General features: G+C 39.8%; 3 protein-coding genes across 8 annotated transcripts in view; all 3 read right to left on the bottom strand.

Annotated features, from left to right (window-relative positions):
• Positions 1–163: 163 nt before the first annotated feature.
• Positions 164–2603, bottom strand: LOC109115971 (pentatricopeptide repeat-containing protein At1g12300, mitochondrial-like). 2 transcript variants are annotated; one of them, XM_010522555.2, is made up of 3 exons: positions 2586–2603; positions 2394–2505; positions 164–2272 (listed from the first exon to the last, which is right to left on the bottom strand). In XM_010522555.2, the coding sequence occupies exons 2-3, from the start codon at positions 2423–2425 to the stop codon at positions 562–564; spliced, it is 1743 nt and encodes a 580-aa protein (XP_010520857.1). In that variant the 5' UTR covers positions 2426–2505; positions 2586–2603; the 3' UTR covers positions 164–561. The 2 variants fall into 2 exon arrangements, with proteins under 2 accessions (XP_010520857.1, XP_019056400.1); XM_019200855.1 differs by lacking the exon at positions 2586–2603 and having other exon boundaries at positions 2394–2577.
• A 2175-nt stretch (positions 2604–4778) lies between these two features.
• Positions 4779–5712, bottom strand: LOC109116077 (probable acyl-[acyl-carrier-protein]--UDP-N-acetylglucosamine O-acyltransferase, mitochondrial). Its single transcript, XM_019200857.1, has 5 exons — positions 5544–5712; positions 5393–5463; positions 5143–5247; positions 4970–5056; positions 4779–4889 (listed from the first exon to the last, which is right to left on the bottom strand). Exons 1-5 carry the CDS (start codon positions 5605–5607, stop codon positions 4779–4781), a joined length of 438 nt encoding a protein of 145 aa, XP_019056402.1. The 5' UTR covers positions 5608–5712.
• Positions 5713–5829: 117 nt separating this feature from the next.
• LOC104799873 (pentatricopeptide repeat-containing protein At3g22470, mitochondrial-like) overlaps positions 5830–10171 on the bottom strand; it is a 15285-nt gene continuing 10943 nt past the window's right edge. The window contains exons 2-6 of one of the 5 annotated variants that reach the window (XM_019200858.1): positions 8725–9736; positions 7253–7957; positions 6946–7138; positions 6010–6218; positions 5830–5894 (exon numbers count right to left, since the gene is read on the bottom strand). In XM_019200858.1, the coding sequence (XP_019056403.1) occupies positions 7296–7957; positions 8725–9736 (1674 nt within the window). In that variant the 3' untranslated portion in view covers positions 5830–5894; positions 6010–6218; positions 6946–7138; positions 7253–7295. Of the gene's footprint in view, positions 5895–6009; positions 6219–6945; positions 7139–7252; positions 8695–8724; positions 9737–10171 lie in introns of all 5 variants that reach the window. The other 4 variants (XM_019200859.1, XM_019200863.1, XM_019200861.1 and 1 more) reach the window with 4 other exon arrangements.

The following is a 10171-nucleotide window of genomic DNA, read 5'->3' as shown; positions in this document are numbered from 1 at the left end:
TTTAATTTGCATAAATTTTGATGGTTTTATTAATACAAAGCCATTATTTGTAATTCACGATGCAAACCCTACGTGTGATGACGTTTTCTACAGCAAGAAGTTGACTTCCTCTGTGTCACCAAAAAGAAGACATGATGAAGTGATCAGATCCATTACAAGAACATTAGCAGTTGTCCCTTACCAAAAAGGAACACACTCTTACTCAGCTGAATTCAAATCAAATGCATGTCTAGCACAATTTTATCACAACAATATCATAAAATAAGAAAACAAAGCTAAGAATAGGAATAGGATGGAACAATTTTGAAGTAGCCCATACGATTAAACAGGAGAACATATGACAAGGAACAGATCTATTTCAGAAATGACAGCACAAATGTTTTCTTTTAATTTGGACCAAACGATGAAAGACAGAACAGACGTTACCTTTAAAATTCAGCTTCATCATGAGACAAAGATGAGAAAGTGATCAGTAGAATGATTGATGCAACCAGAGTAGGCCAGAAAAAACAACCCACCTCCTATTCAGATGATTGCCACCACAGGAACCAAAGTCCGTTATCAAAGAGAACCCAAAAACTCTTTGTCCAACCTACCATCACATAGCATATCTACCACAATCTTTGTCATTGACGCATCTGCAGAGAACCCGCATCTCATCTTTTCTTTTATAAGTTCGATACCCTTTAACGTGTATCCGTGATTTAGATAACCCTGGATCAATGCGTTGTATGTACGATCATTCGGCAAACAACCAGCCCCTTTCATCACACTAAATAGCTTTTCGGCTTCACCAAATAAACCTCTCCGACAAAGTCCCGAAATCATCGTATTATATGTTATCACATCTGGTTCCACCCCTTTAACCGAAAGCAAATTAAACAACTGTAATGCCTCGTCAATCTTTTCCGCCTTACACATGCCATGAATGATAATATTGTGTACAACTATATCAAGGCTCATCCCATCCTTTTCCATCTTGTCATATAATTCCAATGCTTCTTCCAGTTTTCCATTTTTAAACAGCCCATCAAGCAAAATCTTGTGAGTCATTAGATTAGGCTGGGGACCGCGACGCTGCATCTCGAAGAAAAGCGTTTGAGCGGCATCAATGTTGCCTCCCTGGCAAGATCCTTGAATGAGAGAATTGTAAATTATGTTATCAGCAGCCACCCCTCTCCGAGACATCTCGCTAAAGAGCTCGAGACCCTCATCAAGCTTACCAGACTTGCAGTATCCATTTATGAGAGCACCAAACATCACTACATCTGGAAAACATCCCATGGTAACCACAGAATCAAACATTTGTCTTGCTTCATCAAGACGATTCTGCATGCAAAACCCATCAATCAGTGAATTATAAGTGACCGTATCAGGTACCAAACCTCTCTGGAGCATACGTTCGTACAGTTCTTTAGCCTCTAGAAACATGCCCTCTTTAATGAATTTATCGATTAATCCGTTGAAAGTAACAACATCAGGCATGATTTTCCTTCTCATCATATCCTTCAATAATTGTGAGGCATCATTCCATCTACCTAAACTACAGAGCCCGTTTATCAAAGTGGTATACGTAATGACATCCGATACAACTCCTCGATCATCCATCTTACTGAAAACGCCCAACGCATCGTCTATGTTCCCAGATTTGCAAAGACAATCGATAATCGTATTATATGTTATGACATCGACCATCATGCACCCTTCCTCCATCGTCTTGACCAAATCCAAAGCTAAAGCATAATCCCCTACTTTGCAAATCCCGTTCAAAATGGTGTTATATGTCAAAATATTGGGTTGAGAGCCTTTCTCTACCATCCGCTCAGTCAAAGTTACTGCCTCGTGAATTCTACCCTTGAGACAAAGTCCGTTGACGACAGTGTTAAATGTTACGACATCACATTTATGTCCCGCCTCCACCATTCGCTCCATCAAATCTAAAGCTGCAGAAACTTCACCGAGGATGCAGAACCCATTGATCAGGGTGTTGAATGTGACAGCACTAGGCTCGAAACCCGACTTCATGATCTTTCCAAAAACCGAAAATCCCAACACCGTTTGACGTGAGCGACAAAAACAGTTGATCAGAATGCTCAAAGTGTAGAGATCATGTGAAATCCCGACCAATTCCATTGATTTGCACAGCGAAATCACAACATCATACCGTTTCATCTTGGCAATGGCACTCAACAACATGTTGAAATCGATAATTGAAGGGAGGGGGCGAGACCGAACCATCTGATGGAACAAAGCAACAGCTTCGTGGACATTACTGTCAGCAAACCCACATCTCAAGCTCTCTCTGAACGACATATCGCTGTCTCTAACACTAGAGTAAGCCATTCTCCGACAGCATAAAACAGAGGAACAACGTAAGACTGCATCGGAAATACCTTTGTGAGAGAGAGGAGTACGAATGAAGCATGATGCAGAAGACAATGCAACGACAGCCACTCTCCGAACCACCGGCGACATCGTGAAGCTTCAGAACGAACAGAGAGAAACCTAGCACGGATTTGAGGAAAGGAGTCTGTTAGTGTGCCGAAATACATGAAATGGCGAACTGCTTTGCTTCCGATACGAACCCTAGAACGAACGGTGAGAAGAAGGAAGCCCAAACCGTTTGGAGCTAAAGGCCGAAGGAAATGGGCCGAAGATTTTATAAGCTCAGTAAAGTTAAATTTAATGCGAATTTTCTGATTTATTTTCATTTATGACGGTAACTCTTGGTCTTGTTTTCCTGTTGCGAATATAAAAACACAGAGAGTCTGTCTGCCAGTTGGCATTATAAGAATTTAAGCGAAACCCCGCCAAGAACAACAGTCAGAATAATTATAGTACGACTGACGTGAGAATAATTTAAGTTTATTTATATATAACTATTGTCTTAATTTAGGAAAACGAAAGCTTATTTTATGAGATTTTGGATTCTCGTTACGACATATTACAGTCGATGCGAAATGTATGATTTTTCAATCTCTCCAAACTTAATGTTGAAATTACAAATTACCACTGGAAAACAAAAATATGACAAGGAAAAAGAGTTGCAAATTTTTTTTGGGTATATGGATTTGGGGCTCTATAAAAATTTGGTTTTTAATTGACAAAAATACCAAAGAAGATCCAACTACCTATACCAATTTTTAATCTTCCTACCGCTTTTATGCATTGATTCTAAACTCCCATAGGAATTTTTTTAAAAAAAAAAACAATTGCATGATACTTAGTTTTGTAGAATTTTTAGGCTTCTTATTTACATAAATAAATACTTTTGAAATGACAATATGATTTGCATCAATTTTGAATATAAACTCTATTTTTATGACCGGTGTGATCTTATCTTGCTCTTTACAAGAAGAAAAAAAAATATTAGGGGTAGATTAAATAACTGCAATGCTTCATCAATCTTCTCAGCCATGCACAATCCATGAATGTAACAGCACTAGGTTTGTAACCCAACTTCATGATCTTTCCCAAAACCGAAAATCCTGAGATCACTTGACTTGAACGGCAGAAACAGTTGACCAGAATATTGAAGTTGTAGAGATCATCTGATCAGTCAAAGTTACTGTCTCGTGAATTCTACCCTTGAGGCAAAATCCGTTAACGAGAGTGTTAAATGTTACAACATTAGGCTGAAGTCCTACATCCACCATTCGCTCCATCAAGTCTAATGCTGCGGAAACTTCACCGATGATGCAGAATCCATTGATTAGTGTACTGAATGTGACAGTATTAGGCTCGTAACCCGACTTCATTATCTTTCCAAAAATCGAAAATCCCAAGACCGCTTGACGTGAGCGACAAAAACAGTTGATCAGAATGCTCAAAGTGTAGAGATCATGTGAAATCCCGACCAATTCCATTGATTTGCACAGCGAAATCACAACACCATACCGTTTCATCTTGGCGATGGCACTCAACAACATGTTGAAATCGATAATACAAGCGAGGGGGCGAGACATAACCATCAGATGGAACAAAGCAACAGCTTCATCCACATTACTATAAGCAAACCCATGTCTCAATCTCTCTCTGAACGACATACCGCTGTCTCTAACGCCAGAATAAACCAATCTCCGACAACTTAAAGCAGAGGAACAGCGTAAGACTGTGTCGGGTATACCTCTGTGAGAGAGAGGAGTACGAATGGAACATGATGCAGAAGGCAATGCAACGGCAGCCACTCTCCGAACCATCGCCGACATCGGAGTGAGCAGAAGACTGAAGGAAATGGCAAATCTGCTTTTGCTAATTTTATGGAAAATGGGCCAAAGATTTAAAAACACATGGATTATATCAAATCTGCTTTCGCGAACCCTAGAGCGAGCAGTCGGTCCTTGGGAGTTGGGATTGTTCTGTTTTCTGGTTTTTTCCTTAATTATGTTAAGCTGTAAAAATATTCCTTTAATACATATATTTTTTAATCACAAACACAAAGCATTATAATTATTTTAACTTGTTTAGTATATTATAGTCCATATCATATTGACCAGTTTTACGAAACATTATAAATATTCTAAGAAGAATAATTTGGGTAATTGTTTTTATTAAATGAAACGGTTTTAGATGGAATTCATTAGCGAAAATTCCATATATTTTTTGGATATGGATTCTTTTGAACAAAACTAAGTTTTTCGTTCTAAAAAAAGAAAACAGGGGGATATGTCTATGTATACACAACAACACATGTTTGCTGTCTTTCGAGAAACCATAAACGCGTTGATAGTAACACTGAGAAGACATAAGCAGTGAAACCCAAGAACCCAACCAGTGCCTCAACTTGGAGATCCCGCGACGGTTTTCAGAGAAAGAACCCCAGATGACTGCACCATTTTCCCGCACCACGGGAACTCTGTACAAATCTCTGCCTTGTTCCTGCGACATCTCTAAATAATCAAGTTCAGGTGGGGTTTCCCTCTAATGCAAAAAAAAAAAGAACAGTTTGAAGAGTCTGGTAATCAAGTACCGTCTTGGCCAGACGCTCCTCCATACCCAAAGAAACGGCATCGCTGGATATGAATATTTTACGATACGCCCTTTTCAGACTTCTGGTCTGCCATCCACCCAAAATAAACCGATTCTTTATTTTTTAAAACACTTGAAAAGTGATAACATAATAACTTGTTACTTCTACAATACCTCTGAAATTGTGAATCCACTGCTCGGAATTCCTTCCAGATTCAGATCCCGAATTTCTGAACTTTCTCCGGTCACCATCATGTACTTTGGCACATCTTGTGAAACCTATAATTCAGACAACAAAGGAAAAAAATGGTTTCATTTCATGCCCGGAACTTTGCATTCCACTTTCTATGCAGAAAACCCGATAAGAGTTCTCGTTGTGTGAGGAAAGGCACATTGCAACTGAGAGCTCTGAGAAAGGACATACCACTGAACCACCACTGATGCAAGAGAAAGAACCAATGTGGCAAAACTGGTGAACCTCTACGACCACATGGCCTGCAAGAAGAGTGTTGTTGTCACCGATCTTGCAATCATGAGCAGTATATGGCAAGAACCCATTATTAGATTGTTCTCACCAATGACCTGTTCCACAAAGAGACTGTAAGAACACACTTCATAAAGACTAGAGATTTTGCTCATATCGGTCAATAACCAGCATCGGTGGACTTTGATGATCTGTGAATCGAACAGAACTCTCTGATCTCATTGTTATTACCAATGTGAAGAAAGCAATTATCCCCGGCCTGAAAAGTAAAACAAAACGTGCAGACTCCAGATCAGTACACAGGATTTTGAATTGGTCTCAACTCTTAAGCAGAGTACCCGTAACACGGAATATGACAAGTTATCATTTTCTGATCACTTGTATTTCATGTCTTGGCATTTAAGACCAACCACAGCATGGTGACCAATAACGTTGATATACCCTATAACTCGGGAAGATCATCATCATCAACAACAGCACCACTGGCTGACAAAAATCAAGGCATATACACACACACACACACACCAGAACAACGTTAAAAAATTGAGAGGAAATACCATATACCACCGGTCAGAAGAGCAAAACCGGCCTACGTCATAAGGACGCAAGAATCCCCCAATTTTGTGTTCCCAAAGATGTGGCTAGAAGGATATAGTTTGCATCCATCGCCCAGCTTTGCCGAAGAACCAATAGTACAAAACCAAGAGACGAGTTTTAGTTGGTGTCAGATCGGACCAATGCATCATCGACCCCATCAGAGCGTTAACTGAAGGATAAGCAGATCAAACCCAACGCAACAGGAAGACCGGTTTGTCTCTGTTAGTTAAATCTCCTCTTACACATTGAAAGACAAAAATATGGAAATTAAAAGCTTATGATACTTTGTTTGGATATTAATGCAAACCAAAAAGAGTTGCAATTTATATATATATATATATAGTACATCCATTGGGCCTTTTAAGTAGACTTATTTGGGCATTGATTCTAAACTCCATAGAACATTACAAAAAACAATTGCATGATATTTAGTTTTATTTTACGTGAAGGAATCCTTTTGAAACGACAATTTAATTTGCATAAATTTTGATGGTTTTATTAATACAAAGCCATTATTTGTAACTCACGATGCAAACCCTATGTGTGATGATGTTTTCTACAGCAAGAAGTTGACTTCCTCCGAGTCACCAAAAAGAAGACATGATGAAGTGATCAGAGATCCATTACAAGAACATTAGCAGTTGTCCCTTACCAAAAAGGAACACACTCTTACTCGCTGAATTCAAATCAAATGCATGTCTAGCACAATTTTATCACAACAATATCATAAAATAAGAAAACAAAGCTAAGAATAGGCAAAGGATGGAACGATTTTTAAAGTAACATATATGATTAAACAAGAGACCATATGGTAAGGAACAGATCTATTTCAGAAATTACATTACGAATGTTTTCTTTATATTGGACCAAACAATGAAAAACAGAACAGACATTACCTTATAAATTCAGCTTCATCGTGAGACAAACATGAGAAAATGATCTGTAGAATGATTGATGCAACCAGAGTAGGTTTCATGGTAACCTTATTGTGACGTTTTCCTCAGCAAGAAGACTTTGTTAAGTTGACTTCTGCATCAAAGATGACGTTGGCACTCCATCTCATCTTTCCTCATAACCTTACCGGGCTGTCTGCAAATCATCCAAAGAACGATCAGATTGGAGCTCCTTGAAGGTCTCAACGCATTTGATATCCAAATCCAAACTAACACATCCAAATCTATAGGCCAGAAAAAAACAACCCACCTCGTACTCAGATGATTGCCATCACAGGAAGCAAGGTCAGTTATCAAAGAGAACCCAAAAACTCTTTGTCCAACCTACCGTCACATAGCATATCTACCACAATCTTTATCGTTGACGCATCTCCACAGAACCCGCATCTCTTCTTTTCTTTTATAAGTTTGATACCCTTTAACGTGTATCCGTGATTTAGATAACCCTGGATTAATGTGTTGTATGTACGATCATTCGGCAAACAACCAGTCTCTTTCATCTCACTAAATAACTTCTCGGCTTCACCAAATAAACCTCTCCGACAGAGTCCCGAAATCATCGTATTATATGTTATCACATTTGGTTCCATCCCTTTATCCGAAAGCAAATTAAACAATTGCAATGCCTCGTCAACCTTTTCCGCCTTACACATGCCATGGATGAAAATACTATATACAACTATATCAAGGCTCATCCCATCCTTTTCCATCTTGCAGCATAATTCCAATGCTTCATCCAGTTTTCCATTTTTACATAGTCCATCAAGCAAAATCGTGTAAGTTATTAGATCAGGAAGTGGACCGTGACATTGCATCTCGAAGAAAAGCGTCTGGGCGGCATCAAGGTTGCCTGTCTGGCAAGATCCTTGAATGAGAGAATTGTAAATTATGTTATTAGCAGCCACCCCTCTTCGAGACATCTCGCTAAAGAGTTCGAGACCCTCATCAAGCTTACCAGACTTGCAATATCCATTTATGAGAGCACCAAACGTCACTACATTTGGAAAACATCCCATGGTAACCATAGAATCAAACATTTGTCTTGCTTCATCAAGGTGATTCTGCATGCAAAACCCATCAATCAGTGAAGTATAAGTGATCGTATCTGGAACCAAACCTCTTTGGAGCATCAGCTCGAACAGTTCTTTAGCCTCTAGACACATCCCCTCTTTAATGAATTTATCGATTAATCCGGAGAAAGTAACAACATCGGGCATGATTTTCCTTCTGATCATATCCTTCAAAAATTGTGAGGCGTCGTTCCATCTGCCTGAACTGCAGAGGCCATTAATCAAAGTGTTATACGTAATAACATTCGATACAATTCCTCGACCATTCATGTTACTGAAAACGCCCAACGCATCGTCGATGTTCCCAGATTTGCAAAGACAATCGATAATCGTATTATATGTTACGACAGTGACCACCGTGCACCTTTCCTCCATCGTCTTGACCAAATCCAAAGCTAAAGTAGAATCCCCTAGCTTGCAAATCCCATTCAAAATGGTGTTATAAGTAACAATATCGGGTCGAGAGCCTTTTTCCACCATCCGCTCTGTCAAAGTTACTGCCTCATGAATTCTACCCTTGAGACAAAGTCCGTTAACGACAGTGTTAAATGTTACGACATCAGGTTGAAGTCCCGCATCCACCATTCGCTCCATCAAGCCTAAAGCTGCGGAAACTTCACCTAGGATGCAGAACCCATTGATCAGGGTGTACCAGACTTGCAGTATCCATTTATGAGAGCACCAAACGTCACTACATTTGGAAAACATCCCATGGTAACCATAGAATCAAACATTTGTCTTGCTTCATCAAGGTGATTCTGCATGCAAAACCCATCAATCAGTGAAGTATAAGTGATCGTATCTGGAACCAAACCTCTTTGGAGCATCAGCTCGAACAGTTCTTTAGCCTCTAGACACATCCCCTCTTTAATGAATTTATCGATTAATCCGGAGAAAGTAACAACATCGGGCATGATTTTCCTTCTGATCATATCCTCCAAAAATTGTGAGGCGTCGTTCCATCTGCCTGAACTGCAGAGGCCATTAATCAAAGTGTTATACGTAATAACATTCGATACAATTCCTCGACCATTCATGTTACTGAAAACGCCCAACGCATCGTCGATGTTCCCAGATTTGCAAAGACAATCGATAATCGTATTATATGTTACGACAGTGACCACCGTGCACCTTTCCTCCATCGTCTTGACCAAATCCAAAGCTAAAGTAGAATCCCCTAGCTTGCAAATCCCATTCAAAATGGTGTTATAAGTAACAATATCGGGTCGAGAGCCTTTTTCCACCATCCGCTCTGTCAAAGTTACTGCCTCATGAATTCTACCCTTGAGACAAAGTCCGTTAACGACAGTGTTAAATGTTACGACATCAGGTTGAAGTCCCGCATCCACCATTCGCTCCATCAAGCCTAAAGCTGCGGAAACTTCACCTAGGATGCAGAACCCATTGATCAGGGTGTTGAATGTGACAGCACTAGGTTCGTAACCCAACTTCATGATCTGTCCCAAAACCGAAAATCCTAAGACCGCTTGACGTGAGCGACAGAAAGAATTTATCAGAATATTGAAGGTGCACAAATCATGTGAAATCCCGAGCAATTCCATTGATTTGCAAAGCGAAATCACAACATCACACCGTTTCATCTTGGCGATGGCACTCAACAGCATGTTGAAATCGATAATTGAAGGGAGGGGGCGAGACCGAACCATCTGATGGAACAAAGCAACAGCTCCCGAAATCATCGTATTATATGTTATCACATTTGGTTCCACCCCTTTATCCGAAAGCAAATTAAACAATTGCAATGCCTCGTCAACCTTTTCCGCCTTACACATGCCATGGATGAAAATACTATATACAACTATATCAAGGCTCATCCCATCCTTTTCCATCTTGCAGCATAATTCCAATGCTTCATCCAGTTTTCCATTTTTACATAGTCCATCAAGCAAAATCGTGTAAGTTATTAGATCAGGAAGTGGACCGTGACATTGCATCTCGAAGAAAAGCGTCTGGGCGGCATCAAGGTTGCCTGTCTGGCAAGATCCTTGAATGAGAGAATTGTAAATTATGTTATTAGCAGCCACCCCTCTTCGAGACATCTCGCTAAAGAGTTCGAGACCCTCATCAAGCTTACCAGA

The sequence above is a fragment of the Tarenaya hassleriana genome, unplaced genomic scaffold (genome assembly GCF_000463585.1).
Source record: "Tarenaya hassleriana unplaced genomic scaffold, ASM46358v1 Cleome611, whole genome shotgun sequence".
NCBI lineage: Eukaryota > Viridiplantae > Streptophyta > Magnoliopsida > Brassicales > Cleomaceae > Tarenaya > Tarenaya hassleriana.
This window is presented reverse-complemented; position numbering and strand designations above follow the sequence as displayed.

Excerpts from the sequence above, each read along its gene's own strand:
- LOC109115971 (XM_010522555.2), bottom strand. The coding sequence starts at position 2,425 with ATGCTTCATTCGTACTCCTCTCTCTCACAAAG. Across the intron at positions 2,273-2,393 it reads TACTCCTCTCTCTCACAAAG|TAATGTCCACGAAGCTGTTG; the intron begins GTATTTCCGATG and ends GTTTGCTGACAG.
- LOC109116077 (XM_019200857.1), bottom strand. The coding sequence starts at position 5,607 with ATGAGCAAAATCTCTAGTCTTTATGAAGTGTGTTCTTACAGTCTCTTT. Across the intron at positions 5,248-5,392 it reads GCATCAGTGGTGGTTCAGTG|GTTTCACAAGATGTGCCAAA; the intron begins GTATGTCCTTTC and ends TCTGAATTATAG. Across the intron at positions 4,890-4,969 it reads AGGAGCGTCTGGCCAAGACG|AGATGTCGCAGGAACAAGGC; the intron begins GTACTTGATTAC and ends TTGATTATTTAG.